The sequence below is a fragment of the Emydura macquarii genome, unplaced genomic scaffold (genome assembly GCF_026122565.2).
Source record: "Emydura macquarii macquarii isolate MOO-44397 ecotype Brisbane River unplaced genomic scaffold, CSIRO-AGI_Emac_v2 contig_1947, whole genome shotgun sequence".
Taxonomy (NCBI): Eukaryota; Metazoa; Chordata; order Testudines; family Chelidae; genus Emydura; species Emydura macquarii.
In genome coordinates, this window is record NW_027132084.1 from 1457553 (window position 1) to 1472014 (window position 14462).

General features: G+C 48.2%; 1 protein-coding gene across 1 annotated transcript in view; it reads right to left on the reverse strand.

Moving 5' to 3' along the window:
- Positions 1-491: 491 nt before the first annotated feature.
- LOC137159859 (serine/threonine-protein phosphatase 6 regulatory ankyrin repeat subunit B-like) overlaps positions 492-14462 on the reverse strand; it is a 78044-nt gene continuing 64073 nt past the window's right edge. The window contains exons 23-28 of the mRNA XM_067558318.1: positions 13564-13671; positions 12245-12442; positions 11688-11894; positions 7984-9349; positions 3247-3399; positions 492-830 (exon numbers count right to left, since the gene is read on the reverse strand). Coding sequence (XP_067414419.1) covers positions 721-830; positions 3247-3399; positions 7984-9349; positions 11688-11894; positions 12245-12442; positions 13564-13671 — 2142 coding nt within the window. The 3' untranslated portion in view covers positions 492-720. The remainder of the gene's footprint in view (positions 831-3246; positions 3400-7983; positions 9350-11687; positions 11895-12244; positions 12443-13563; positions 13672-14462) is intronic.

Genomic DNA, 14462 nt, shown 5'->3' on the forward strand with positions numbered 1-14462 from the left:
GGCTGTGCGTGAAAACAGTTTATCCCATTGCCTCGTGTGGACAATGCAATTCTTCACTATGGTGCAGATGGCAGCGAAGCTAGGACTGGGGTTTTTACACAGCAGAGCGTTTCCCGAACCCGAGCGGCTCTGTCGGTCCGACTCCTGCCTAGTCCTGTCTCCACAGCCCGGTGGTGCACTGCACTGCCTGCCGAACAGGCATGTTAAAACTGCCGCAGCCACTAAGGCAGTGAAAAGCCAGAAGACAAATCCAAACCTTCAGGGGAATCACCTTTCTTGCGGGTGTGTAGCAACGTGAGCAACTCCTACAGGCATTGGAGTGGGTCACGTCTGACCAGCTGGAATCCCCAGCATGTGTCCAACCCTCTGTAGTGCTGAGCTCCAGCCAGATGCGTGCTGCCCCTCTCGCTGGAGACACTCAGCACCTCTCAGGATCAGGCCTCCGAGGGAGGGTCGTAAGTACCAAAAGACAGCAGACTTGCACACAGAGGAAACACAAAAAATGATCTTTATTGGATTCCGTTTGGACATACGAGACATCATCGTTAACGCCCTCCCGTGTTCAGGCCGCCCGGAGTGGACCCACATCACAGCAATCGCTGCTGCTGGGGAGCAAACGGGCTAGACCCTGCACACGTCCTGGACGTTCAGCAGAAGATGGACGGGCTGCACGCCTGTCTTCTCCTCCCAGTGCAGGGACAATTCCCTCTCGAACAGCGCTCAGTCCACTCGCCCTTTCAAGGAGTAGTAGCGGAGAGCCACGCTGGGCCAGTCTATTGCCTCCTCAATGTGCAGCGGCCCTGCTGGGAGAGAGCTTCGAACGTGACCACCTAAGGACAGAACAAGAGATGGGTAATAGGGCAAGAGGAGAAAGTCACCCGTCCATACCCCACGGTGCCTTTCTTTGGAATCCCTCCACCTGGTGGAGTTGGTTCAGTATAGGTTGCAGACACCGTTGTCCTCGCCTGGATGAAATCAACCCTGCCCAAGTATTTGTGATTATATTGCCTCCTGGTGGCTGGAGGACTGCAAAGAGGTCAATCACACAATACCACTGTAAAAGGTAATGGGAATTTCCATTGTGTTTAGGTTTTGGAGCAAAGATCTACAGCTCAGTCCCATGGCTGTGCAGATTCGTTGGCAATTGTGGTGTCTGTAGGTGGTTGTTTATAGAACCTCACAAACTCAATGTCTTAAAAAATATTTTCTGATATTATTTGTAGCTGCTTTGATTATTGAGTTCTTAAACTCTTAGGTTCTCACGATTATGGAAAGAAACTTATGTAAATGACTAAATTATCCAATAAAATACGTTACTTAGAGTTAATTGTATGATGTGTTGTGTTATATATTTGATATTAATTTTCTGTAGTTAATGCAATGAGCACATCTGATTTAATGGGATTACGCACGAAAAGAGTCTGCCCTTGGATGTGCACTTCAAACTCCTATTGACTGGTAAGGGGAGATAGAATCTCTCACCACTAGTTTATGGGTTCAAAGCCAGCCTACTTCAGACTGAAAGCTGCTGTCTGAAAGCTGTCAATGGCTATGCAAATGAAGTTGGTCTGAGTCCAATCTGATGAGGAAATGGCAACAGCTCATAGGAAACAAATATGAGTCAAGAATAAAAGTGTGTCTGATTGTCCTCGGTGAAACATGCTCTTCCTGCAGTGCAGAATCCATTCTGTCCACCCAGACACAGCATCTCCTGTCTGTTTCTGTGACAGGGAAGGCTCAGAACGGCCCTGCAGCCGAGATGGGAGGCGCTATCCCCTGCTGAACCCATTCCTGGTGAGTGTGTAGTGAGGGAGGCAGAAGGGAGTGATGGAAGCATCCCGTCCTCTACTCTTCTATCGCAAAGGCAATGAAAGAAGAGGAGGCGTGCCCCCTCTGCCCCTCAAAATTCATTCTGAATATGCCGCGGAATTCCATCGTGTTTGTCTGATCTGCCAACGTCTGGTTTCCTCTCTTCAAACTCACAGGGTCGGCCTAACCTACAGAAAAGAAATCTCCCTTCCAGCCGCCACCAAGAGCAACTCAAGTTACAAGCCAAGCCAGATAACAGCGGAGTGGGAGGAGGAATCTTTGCGGAGAGTCGCGTTAGTGAAATGTTGTGTTACATTGATGTACAATTTGTCCTTTCCAGACAAAACATAAACAGTGCTGGCCGAAGCCCCCTCCCTCCCACCGCTTTGAAAACTGACTCCTAAGTGTCTGAACCAACAGCACTAAAGCAAAGACAGGCAGAGTAATGACTCAGTCCTTAGTGTGCTCTGTTGTGCCTAGATATGGTAGCATATGCAGAAGTTCACTCTGCAGAGCACCTTTCATCTGCAATATTTCCCAAAATGGATAATACTCTTAGAAAGTGGAACAACGAAGGACAGCTAAGGGGGACAAAAATTCAGATGTGTAGATAAGGGAGGAAGAGAGACTCTTCCAGCTATGTAAAGCAATATGAGAATCATTGTGGTGGAGACACACAGGAAGGCAACTGCAGGATACAGGAAGACAGGAGTTGCAGAGAAAAAGGCTATTTGTACCAACCGTACTAACTCTGTATAGAAATGAGAAATATGGCAACAGGCCACCCTCAGAGTCTGACGATCCCAGCAACACAGAGAAAAAAAACCAACAGGTACATTAAGGATTAACTGTTCACCTTTCCTAGGGAAAGGTTTAGGATCAAGGAGATGGAAAAGACCCTTAGCATGTCTAGAGCAGTGTTTCTCAATTGGTGTTCCGCGGAACCCCAGGGTTCCGCGAGCAGCTGTTCTCCACACCGCCAAAAAAGGGAAGATGTCCCGGATTTTTCGGCGGAGGGTATGGCGTGTAAGTGTAATTTAATTGAGACCTAGTTGTTTGTATATAATTTGCTTATTTTGACATTTTTTTTTGGCCCCATATGTAAAAATACTGTTAAGAGTTTGGGGGGTTCCGCAATTATTTATCGAGTTCAAAAGGGTTCCGTGGCCAAATTTAATTGAGAAACACTGGTCTAGAGCATCCCAGGGGCCAAAGGAGGGATGTTCCCCTGCACTGTACCCTCCAGCCATGGGGTCGTCTTTCCATTCCATTATCAAACACATCTCCTGATTAGGACTCCCCCTCCCTGATATTCTTCCTATGTTTTCCTTTGCTCAGCCTCAGAGGTGCACCCTACTGGGGCACCTTCTGTAATTTGGTCCCCTTCTGGAGGTCTAGGGTGGATTTCCATCATATGACTCTGCAGAGGGTCAGTACCTTCTGGTGATACTTGTGTCATCCTCTTGGCAGTGACCCTAATCCAACCCATGGATGTGTGAGCCAGCATATTGATGGATCGTGTGTCGGAAGCGCTGTCCAGGTCTTCTTCTTCATTTATCAGGTCCCTCTGTTCAGTGGTGCACAGCTTACCTTGGAGGAGCACAGAAGCTCAGATGAGTAGGGTTGTGCATAAACACGCTCATAAGCTCTACAGTGAGGACTTCTCTTCACATTTTCCCATGCTTGTATTATTATTCTGTTTTGGACATGACTGTGCCAGCCGGTGCGTGAGATACACATGGTTTATACCAATAACCCACCCCGGCCTCACACAGGAAATCAGTGACAGACAAACCTTGGAGGTTCAAGTTAAGAGTCCCAAAGTTTGGATGTTCATTCAAGGCTCATGTGAGACTTCTGGGTGTGGACATCTTCAAAGACTGGGGTCTCCAATGAGATTTCTAGAAAGGCTTGGTTTAGATGAGACTGGAAATATTTCAACAATGGCAGGGCCTCACGTCAGTCTGAGCACAAGGTTGTTCAAGTTATTTCGAGAAATGATTAATTATTCGATCCCAGTAGTTATTACTGATTATTTTCAAGATAGTTTTTCACTGTATGTGCCCAGCTATGGTGTTGACATACTGGGTCATACTGGAAAGATCGCTGATGCTCAGGACTGGAATGGTTGGATTACCCCTCTCCTCACCCCCAAGACAGAAAATTATTATCCATATTTAATTTTTGGCCCCGAAAAACAGTCTGATAACATCCGAGGATTATTATAATCAATAGGCAACATTTTCAAGCCATAGTCCCTACAGTTCAGCTCATGACGATGCATGAGGATGCTTCTAAAAAGAAAATGCTCCTAAAAAGAAACTTCTATTTGGGAGCGTAAATGAGGATTTTTGGAGGCCACCTTTTGGCACTGAGGTCTGTAAATTTCATAGAACTTTTGGGGAAACGCTTCTACCATCCCACTCTCCTTCCCTCAAAATTTTTTTTGAATGAAATTGAAAGAAAAAATAATATTTGTCAGAGTTTTGGGTGGGTGTTTTGGGGTTTTTTTTTCCATCATCAGGCAAAAATGGTTAGTTTTACTGAAAATTTTCATCTAACTGACTTGAAAAATGTTAATTTTCAGTTACTAACCTCCCCCCAAATTTTCAATTTTGTGGGTTTTGGTTTTTTCATAAGAAAAAAAACAGATTTTTTGGGGTCAGAACTAGTCATTTACCATGGAAGTTTCCAGTTTGACAAAAAAAAAAAAAAAAAAAAAAGGCCATTTTTTGTTAAAAAAAAATTCCAGCATCTTTCCTAATTTAGCATGTCTTGTGCTAACACCCTGAAGGTAGAGCTGAGTAAATAATTCATAGTAAATAATACATTCACTGATTTTAGCCACCTTTTCCATTTGCAAGTTGTCCACTAACAGCTTACAATTTTCTTTAATTTAATTATTATTAAATATTGTTTGTCAATTAGTTTTGGTAAATAATTCTTGGTCGGCAGCACTTTGATAGCTGGTTAACTTAGATAGGTCTCATAGCAATGTTTCTGATCTCTGGCAGGATGAATGTAACACTTCAAATCGGGGTTGCAAAATTCACTCTTCAAAACTATTTTCTCATATTCACTTAACATTTGTTGTTCACACCAACTTTCCTGCCAGGAATATGCTTTGTGGGTACATTCACCCAGTTTAAATACAGCGAGGTTTTCATGTGAGCAAATATTAGAGCAGAATGTTTTTTCAGATGTTTGCTTCTCTCTCTATGACATTGTTCCCCTGGCAGCCTTGAGGTACTAAGCACTGGGCCACATTTCTGAACCAGACAGCTGGGAAAAACATGGAAGGGAACCAATCCATAATTCGCTGGAAAAATCGTAACTTCAAATGCCAAGAGGGTCTGAAATGACTGAGAACGGGGCCAGTGCCAATAAACGGCCCTGACACAAACCTATTTATAGTAGGCCTGCCTAGGGTGAAGTCTAGTCCATTGACTTCGCTTCTCAGGATCAGGCCCTCAGTCTCCTGGGATTAAATTTCTCATAGAACCACAGAAATTGGAGATGGGAAAGATTTATTTGATAATCTTGTCCACATACCCCTGCAGGAGCCATGCAGGATTGCCTCTAACCGTTCATTTTCAAGTGCCTAGTCCAGTTTAGATGTAAATGTCTCAAGCAATAGGACTGTTTCTGTAAAACAATTCCACGGCCCACATGTTCTTTTTCTAAGGCTTTTTTGTTTTTGTTTTACTATTGATGTTAGTTTCTTAGTTCCGCCCTGTCATGGCATCATGAGGGGAAAAAAAAGGGAAAGAGACCGATGTAACCTTAGCAATCGGTCTAATCTGTTCTGCAACACTATCATGTATTAATCCTAATTCTGGGGTTCTCAGAACAAATTTTTTGGTGGCCACACTCACACTGTTTTCTACAATACTTAATTAACTTTAGGACAAACAAATAAATATGCATATATACACAGCCAAGTCATTGGAATTTATTTACTGTTAGCTAGTGAGTCTGCTGTGAAAAGTGATATTAACAAACACACAGCTATCATTTTTCGCAGCAGACTTACTTAGCCTGGGGACAAATTAAACCCTGGATGGGGATCGGGGGAAGCAGTGGAAGACAAGTGTGATGGGGTGGGGGGCTTGGATGAAGCAGCGGGGGGCCGGAGCCCGAAGCCCCACGGCTGGAGCTGCCACCCCAGGGCTGAAGCCCAAAGTCTGAGCCCCACCAGCCCTGGGAAGGTGGGGAACTCACCAGCTGCCTACTTCTCCAGCGTTGTGCCCCAAGTGTCCCCAGAGGGGGACAGGGCCCAATCCCTGCTGCCAGCCCCAGCAACCAACACCACGGCGGTGCATCCAGGAGTAACAGGGAGGGAGAGGGTCCTCTACTTTGCCCATCTCACCAAACACAGCCCAGGAGGCTGTGGCCACAAGAAAAGCCTCTGGTGGCCGCATGCAGCCACAACTTGTTTTGGGATAATTACAACATCCCCGTAAGTACCCTTAAATTACTAACATGTGCTCAACTTTAACTCCAGGTTGATAACATTTTTACCTGGGATTACGGTTATATATCCTATTTCCCGAGCTACTTGGGAAATCAATTATTATGTTTATTAGGCACTTGATTAAATTTGCATGCTTGGTTCCAGGAATGAGGGATTATACAGCTGTCCAGGTAACATTAATGTGGGAAAGGGCTATGTATGTGAAACCCCACTCCCCACTGCTATTACACCATGTTTTCTGGAACATTTCCAATCTAATTGGTGTCAATGGAATAAAAATGTATAACCCCAAATCTTTACATTAAAATAAATTAAAACTGATCTCTCTGCAGATGGAATATAGCAGCCTCAAGCCCTGCGAGGGTCCCGTTCCCTTGTACGTCTGTGAAAAGGACATATATCAAAAAACCTTTAGATTCCAAGTTTCATCCTCCTCTCCCTGAAAGCAACAGTTTCCGCTAGACTTGGAGACATTGTTCCCTCACTTACCTGTGTAGCCCCACTGATGTCCAGGGCAGGGCATCATTTCAGAAAAAAATTGGGGACGGAGGGCAAAGTTGTGTCAGCATATAGAACATTATATGTGATCAGATGGGTTCGGGGAGTGGAGCAGATAGACCTATGAATTTGGGAGGAGAGGTGAACCAAGGTCTGGGGGGCTAACTGATCCAGGGGTTGCCTGGGTCTAACAGAAAGCCATCTATCTGCATTGGCAAGATATTTTTGTTGGAGGTGATCACTGCCCATTCACCTAAAATCTCTATATTACACACTACCAGCCCATATTTTGGTACAAATGAGTGGAAAGTGCTTTCCTACATTGTTTGAGTAGTACAGTGGTATAAAGTTATGATGCATCATGGTAACATGCATAATACTGAAAACTGGATCAGAAATATTGAGGTTCTGGGTTTTCCAGACCAGTCATCCTCCGTTGCTTCACATGGAGGGTATTTGGCCTGTAATAGACCAATTGGAAATTTTCTGATGGAACATTTTCTTTTGGACAATACTGATTTGTCGAAAGTGAAACATTTCACTGTAAATGTGGCAATTTTCATTAAGTTTAGTTTTGGGGAAGAAAGCAAAATAATTTGGATTGCGCTGACGCATCCATTTGGCATTGTTTCATGGAATGTTTGCATTTTTTGTTCTGAAATGACTTCATTTAGAAATGTATTTTATATGATTTAAAAAAAATAAAAAATGTCAAAATTGGAATGAAATGTTTTGATTCACCCAAAATGAATTCTTTTCCCCCCACAATTTTGTTTTCCAGGAAATTTTAAATTATTTTGTTTTTGTTCCGTTTTGGAATGGAAATTTTTTTCAAGCTCACAGACTTTCCCGCATACTGAAAAACTGAGTTTCCACCGAACTGTAACGTAAGCAACAGAGAGAACCATGGGATCATGTTCCACTTTCTGTCCCAATGGAGTTGCCTGACTGTAAGTGGAGGAAGAATTACGCCACGAGTGTGGTACCCACTGCAGCACATATTGCCGCTCTGAGGACTTTAAATAAATCTAGGCACTGCCCTCTGACATGCTTCCACTTCTCATGGTGACCCTAAAACCTTTTACAGCTGCTGACATTCAACCGTTTCGTTTCATTTCTCCAATAGGCTTTGGGAACATGCCCAGGACTCGAGAGTAAAAACATTCTGTGACACAAATCTACATATAAATTAGCAGTTGTACCTCTGTGTTTGCAAAGTATTTTGATAGAATAGAGAAGATTGGTGAAGAGGTTAAAAGGGGAAGGTGTTCCAGACTTCCTAGTCATATCCCTGATGAGCATGGCCCTGCCAAACTTCCACTCAGTGTCAGACTGGGCCTGTATCCTCTGGTAGGTGTCGCTCATCATGGCGATCAGCAGGTTGATCAGCACAATAAAGGTCACGATCAGGTAGACCCCAAACACAAAGCGGATGATGACAAAAGTGAACTGGGGAGTTCTGGTGAGTGAGGGCAGGCACTCGGGGTCAACGAGGCCAAACAAGGAGAAGAATAATGTGACCATAATGACAACGGGGTCCTGGATAGCTGTGCTCACAGTCGCATTCGCCGTGGCAGCTGAGAGATTGGTCTTTGGTTCAGGGTAGACTGGCTGGTAGACGGAGGACAGCTGCATGGTGAAGGCTATGTGAAACAAGCCTAGGATGACCGCGAACCTGGTGAGATCCTTCATGAGGTTCCTGATTATAACAGCCCAAGGGCCAAAAAGGTGATGGAAGGTGAGGAACTCCAGGAACTGCACAAAGGAGAGTGTCATGGCCACCCCGAGGAAGATGTTCCTGGCAAACAGGCAGTGCAAGCGATCTGTGCCGGCGAACATCAAGGCCAGCAAATGGCAAAGGAAAGCAATGGCCGAGAAGCCCAAGACGAACACTCTGATCCAAGCCAGGCCAGCCCTTTCTCCAGGATGGGTGAGCTCTGTGACCAGCGTCCCCAACAGCCACGCTAAGAGCAACCACTCGTTCCAGTAGGGCACCATGTGACCTTCATAGATGGGGCTGATGGGAGGATAGACGATGGTTAGGATGAACAGGAGGAGCAGGAAGATATGAGATACCAAGTGGCTCATGAACTTCATGATGGGAATTTTATTGAACCTATGTTTCAGGGGCAGGGAGAAAACCAGCCACACGGGGGGACATGCTAGGAAGCAGAGGAACAAGAGGGCTATCCTCCATGGGGCCCACTTCAGGCTGCCATACCAGACTTCTGTTAGGTATTTTTGCACTGCCGGATGCGCTACTACGTCCTTCTGTTCACATTCAATCAGCGAGTCCAGCATCGTAGTGCCTTTGTGATCCACCGCGCGGAGAAGGTAGCCGGCACTTTTACCTCCAGAGGCCAACGTCAGCAGCTCGGTGGCCATGCTCTCTGTGTACTTGGCAGCAGTCAGCAGGTCTTTGGCACGTTCCTTTTCCTTCAGGGCAGCCATGTGGAATGCCCGGGAAAGCTTGATAGCGGTGTCTAGGGGAGCAGAAGAGTGAAGGACAAATTCCTCAGTCACCTTGTTGTTGTTCAGCTTCCCACAGACCATGAGGTCAAAGATAAACTGGAAGAAGAAACACTGCAGTTAATAACAGCAAGAGGAAAGATGGTGTGGAGCCAAGGCACAGGACAGGGACCCAGATCTGGCTTCAATTCCCAGCTGTGCCACAAGCTCCCAGTACAACCTCAGGCAAATCCTTGAGTATTTCTGGTGTCCTTCTGTAAAATGGGGATAACAATACTGCCTTTCCCCCTACAGTTTGTCTAATCTATTTACAATATAAGCTCTTTAGGGGAGGGATCATCTCTTCCTATATGTGTGTACAGCACCTGGCACGATGGAGCCTCTAGATGCTACTGTGATGTAAGTAACAACAACGAGTAACACTTTACAAACACTGACTAACCCACGACACATCCCTGGATAGGGCAATATCATTACCACCACTTTAGCTATGGCGAAACCGAGGCAGAGATTAAATGACTTCCTAAAGCCACAAAAGGATCTGTGCTGTTCCCCCTTCTGAAATTAAATTCTACCATGGTGGGCTGCTTTGGTGTCCCCCACACCTCCCAGGAATAGTACATTTTATTATGTTATGGTCACTATTACCAAGCAATTCAGCTATATTCACTTCTTGGACCAGATCCTGTGCTTCACTTAGGGCTAAATCAAGAATTGCCTCTCCTCTTGTGGGTTCTAGGACTAGCTGCTCCAAGAAGCAGTCTTTTAAGGTGTCAAGACACTTTATCCCTGCATCACGTCCTGAGGTGACATGGACCCAGTTAATATAGGGATAGTTGAAATCCCCCATTATTATTGAGTTTTTTATTTTTATAGCCTCTATAATCTCCCTGAGCATTTCACAGCCACTGTCACCATCCTGGTCAGGTGATCGGTAATATATCCCTACTGCTGTATTCTTAATATTCAAGCATGGAATTACTTTCCAGAGAGATTCTATGGCATAGTTTGGTTCATTTAAAGTTTGTATTTCATTTGACTCTATGCTTTCTTTCACATATAGTGCCACTTCCTCATGGAACTGGAAGCATTTCATAGAATCAATACCATGGAGGTATTTCCTAGCATTTATATATAAGACTTCAATCTCTGACCTAGCAGCCTAAATATGGCCTCCAGGACCTCTCTCCTATCCTTCCCTATGTCATCGGTACCTACATGTACCACGACCACCGGCTCCTCACCAGCACCTACACATAAGACCTCTCTCTTTCTAGATCGCACCACACATAAATCTTTCTAAATACTTGAGAGATCCATCTTTCTAAATGACAAGCTTTGTACCCGGCAGGCAAGTCACCATGTGGTTTTCCCAGTCATCACAAACCCACCTATCTATGCTTCTAATGGTCGAGTCCCTCCCCGTCACTATTGCCTGTCCTTTCCTAACAACAGGAGTTCCCTCCCCCGGAGAGGTTTCCTCAGTGCGAGAGGATACCGTGACATCATCTGGAAGGAGAGTCCTAACTATGGGATCATTTCCCTCCACTCCAGTTTGATGTTCTCCTTCCCTGAGATTTCCATCCTCCTCAACAGGACAGAGGCTGTCAGACCGGGAAAGGGACCATTTTACTGTGTCCCAGAAAGTCTCATCTGTGTACCTCTTTGTCTCCCTTTGCTCCTCCAGTTCAGCCACCCTGGTCTCCAAAGCCTGTATGCCGTCTCTGAGGGCCAGGATCTCTGAATGCATACATACATCACCCTCCCATAGGGCAGGTAATCATACATGTTGCATTCAATGCAATAAACCAAACCCCCACTCTGATAATGGACTCCTGCCTGCATTCTCTTTTCACTCCTGCAGCTCTTTCTTTTATGATTGTTTGTTTTTTATTGGGGTGGGGGGTTATTGTCTTAAGTTTACAGAATGTTAATGAAGTGTATCTACCCCCACACACTCTCTCACTCATCCTCTAAATTCCCTCACAAAACTCCCCTGCTGGCTGCCCCTGTTCGCCAGCTCTTCTGGTCGCTGAGGAGTGGGCTTTTTAAACCTGGTTCTCCCGGAGTAACTCTGCCGCCTGGCTAAGGGGTGATGGGCTTGGGGATCAGAGTCTCGTTAAGAAGCTCTGCTCTCAGCCTCGCCCAGCAGGCCGCTAGGATCAGCACATGGTCCCCCAAACAAACAGATCACATGATATACTTCACTCAAGCAGGAAGCACACCACAAACACACACACTACCGACAAACTCACCCCAAAGGTGACCAGTGGCTCTATAAACACCTGAATTAACGGGATCCCCGCCATGCTATTGCACCATAAGGGCATAATGCAGGTGCTGAAGGTAGGACTTTGCAAACAGGAGTAGTAGGACATATGAATCTTGGCCCAGGGCTTGCCCACTTCACCTCCCCAGAGCTCAGGCTCTCCCCTACCTTCCTGTCCTCAATCAGTTTCAAGGTGGGGGTGTTCTTTTTCAGCAGGAAGCTCACTACTTCTTGGTGGTTCTCAGCGGCGGCATGCTGGATGGGTGTCCTCCCCTCGTTGGACTCAAGGGTGAGTGTAGCGCCGGTCTCCACCAGCAGCCGGACACAAGCCAGGAAACCCGATTTGGCAGCAAAATGCAGCGGGCCCCACCCTTGCTGTGGAATGAAAGGACATCCAGTGACAGCGCCGCCTTCATTAACCACAGGCGTCAGGCGGTCACATAACGAGGGGTGATGGCGGCGAGGGTACGGAATCGCCTTTAACCAGAATGGCATGCCAGAGACCAGAGGATGGGCAGACTGGAAATCCACTCGCAGTGGAGTTGGCTGCCAGCTTTTATCAGTAGACAACCATGCCGCTGATAGGAACCCTGGAATTCAGGAGCTAGGCTTTGGAGATCACGGATCGTTCACGGCACTGGCCTGCAACCCAGGCTTGGCGTGAGACTCTCCGTGAAAAGAGGCTGCACAGAAAGTGTGACCGTCCCTTGCTTTTCCAGCCCTACCGTGTCGGTGACGTTGATCTCAGCTCCCTGGCCCAGTAGCGCCCGCACCATCTCAACGTGGCCGTTGGCGGCAGCCAGATGGAGGCACGTCCGCCCTCTCTTGTCTCGGAGGTGCAGCTGGGAGGTGGATTTATTCAGGAGGAGCCCGGCGACAGCGGTGTGACCCTGCTGAGCCGCCAGATGGAGAGGGGTGGAGCCCTAAGCACAAGTGGGCTGGTCAGTAGGGTGCAGTGATTGGCTTCCAGGGCAGGAATGGGACTCTGAGCTTATTGCCTGCGGGCTCAAGCCCAACCCAGGGCAGTAATGGCTGATTAGTGGCTTCTATGAAGTGACCCCGCCAACTGCAGTCCAGGTCCCAGCAGGCAGGTGCTCACGTCCCCTAAAATCCCGATTGCACTGAACACCATCTCTCTACAGCAAGGACAGAGGGTCAGGGAGACTGGGGCTACCCTCCTCCACCAGAAGAGACAGAAAAGACCCCTCCAGAACAGGGCTGAGGTCCATTGGCTGAGGGCTAGGTGGATGACGCTTGGATTGGGGCAGGTTGTGAACCTGGCACCTTTCAGAAGCACTCGGTGCAGGCAGAAACAACCATCGTGGGCTGGATGGTTTGGACCGGCTGCAGTTGGAGACCAGCCCAAGCGCTAGTCTGCAGGATTGGCCTTGGAACGTCCCAAGAGCCTGATGCTGCCCGGCGGCCTTGCGCTTGTGTCATCACACGCACCAGTGCAGAGTGGGGGTGCAATGCGAGCCGGAACGGCCACTCGGGGCCCCCTGAGCGCTGCTCTCAGAGCAGCCGAGCCCTGAGTGTCGCCCAAAAGGGCTTGGGTAGCGTCAGCTTGGGGGGAGACCTACGGCAGCCAGCGGAAGACATGGAGCGCCCCCCTGTACCACATGCCCCGTGTCTGCCTCTCTCCTCCCCATCCTAGCTCTGCCCCTCACTTCTTCCCCCTCCCATCCCTGCTCTGCCCCTCCCCTCTGAATCTCTGTCCTCTGTGTCTTCTCCTTCGCCTGAACCCTCTCTTCCTCTCGCGGGCCTCGTGCGTCCAAAGTGACTCCCCTCCGGGCCGTCCCCAAGATTCTTCTTCTCCCACCTTTACGTCACCGCTAGCGCAGAGCCAGAGCAGCCTCCGGGATGGGGGGGAGGCCAGCCAGAGAGACTGTGATCCCAGAAGTGACACTGCAAGAATCAAAGCCCCCCTTCCCCACCCGCCCACCCCTCCCAGGCTGCAGCCTTCTCCTGGGCTGAGCCACCGTGGCCCCCACGCTCTCGGGAATGGATCGGCCCCACGCTGAGCGTGACGGAGCCGGGCTCTTACCTGCAGGCTGGTCTGGCCATCCACCTGCACGCCGGGGTAGTTGAGCAGCAGCCGGACCAGGCTCTCGTGTCCCGACTGGGCAGCCAGGTGCAGCGGCGTGAACCCTGACTGCAATAAATCACACAGACGGCGGCAGGGCCTCTGTGATGCCCCAGAATCCTGGGCACACAGTGAGGGAAATACAGTTCCCAGGCACGTCCCCACCTCCAGCGCGCACGAGTCAGAGGTGAGAGCAGCTGCTCCTTGTTTTCCGTGACTTGTGCTTGCAGCTGGGCCTTCATGATCTACATTCCTCTCTCTCTGAGGCCCTGAATGATCAGCAACCTGGCTGCAGTCCCCCCGCCCGCATGCACCATTACACTAGGTCTCCTCAGAACTTGGGGGCCTGGGGCTTACCAATTGGCCACCCCAAAGCCCCTCGCTAACAACCCCTGCTGGCGCCCAAACATGCTGCCTGTGCACGTTGCTATTTGGGCAGCCTGGCCGACAGGGAAGCTTTCACACGTTTTTGCAGCCAGCTACGGTATCAGTTATCACCCACGTCTGTCACCGAGGACAGGCTGTGCGACGCACACGAGATACCCCGAGGACGTGTGTGCGATGATCCTGGGGGGTAGATCAAATTCTGCCAGGAACTGTGTCCCATGCTAGGGCACTTCTAACCCTTTACGCCCCTGGGGCACGTTCACTCCGATACCTGCTTGCCGTCACCTGCCCCTAGAGCTGGCTGGAGGGTGGCCACTCTGTTTCGGGGCAACTTTTGAGGTTTCCAAATTTATTTTTGTTCCACATTGGAACAACTGGGAAACCTTTCGAAAGTTTTCCTGAGAACTTGTGTCATTCTATGGCCGGGTGGCTAGGGCACCGCTGTGGGAAACACCAGGCACACACCCCTGCTG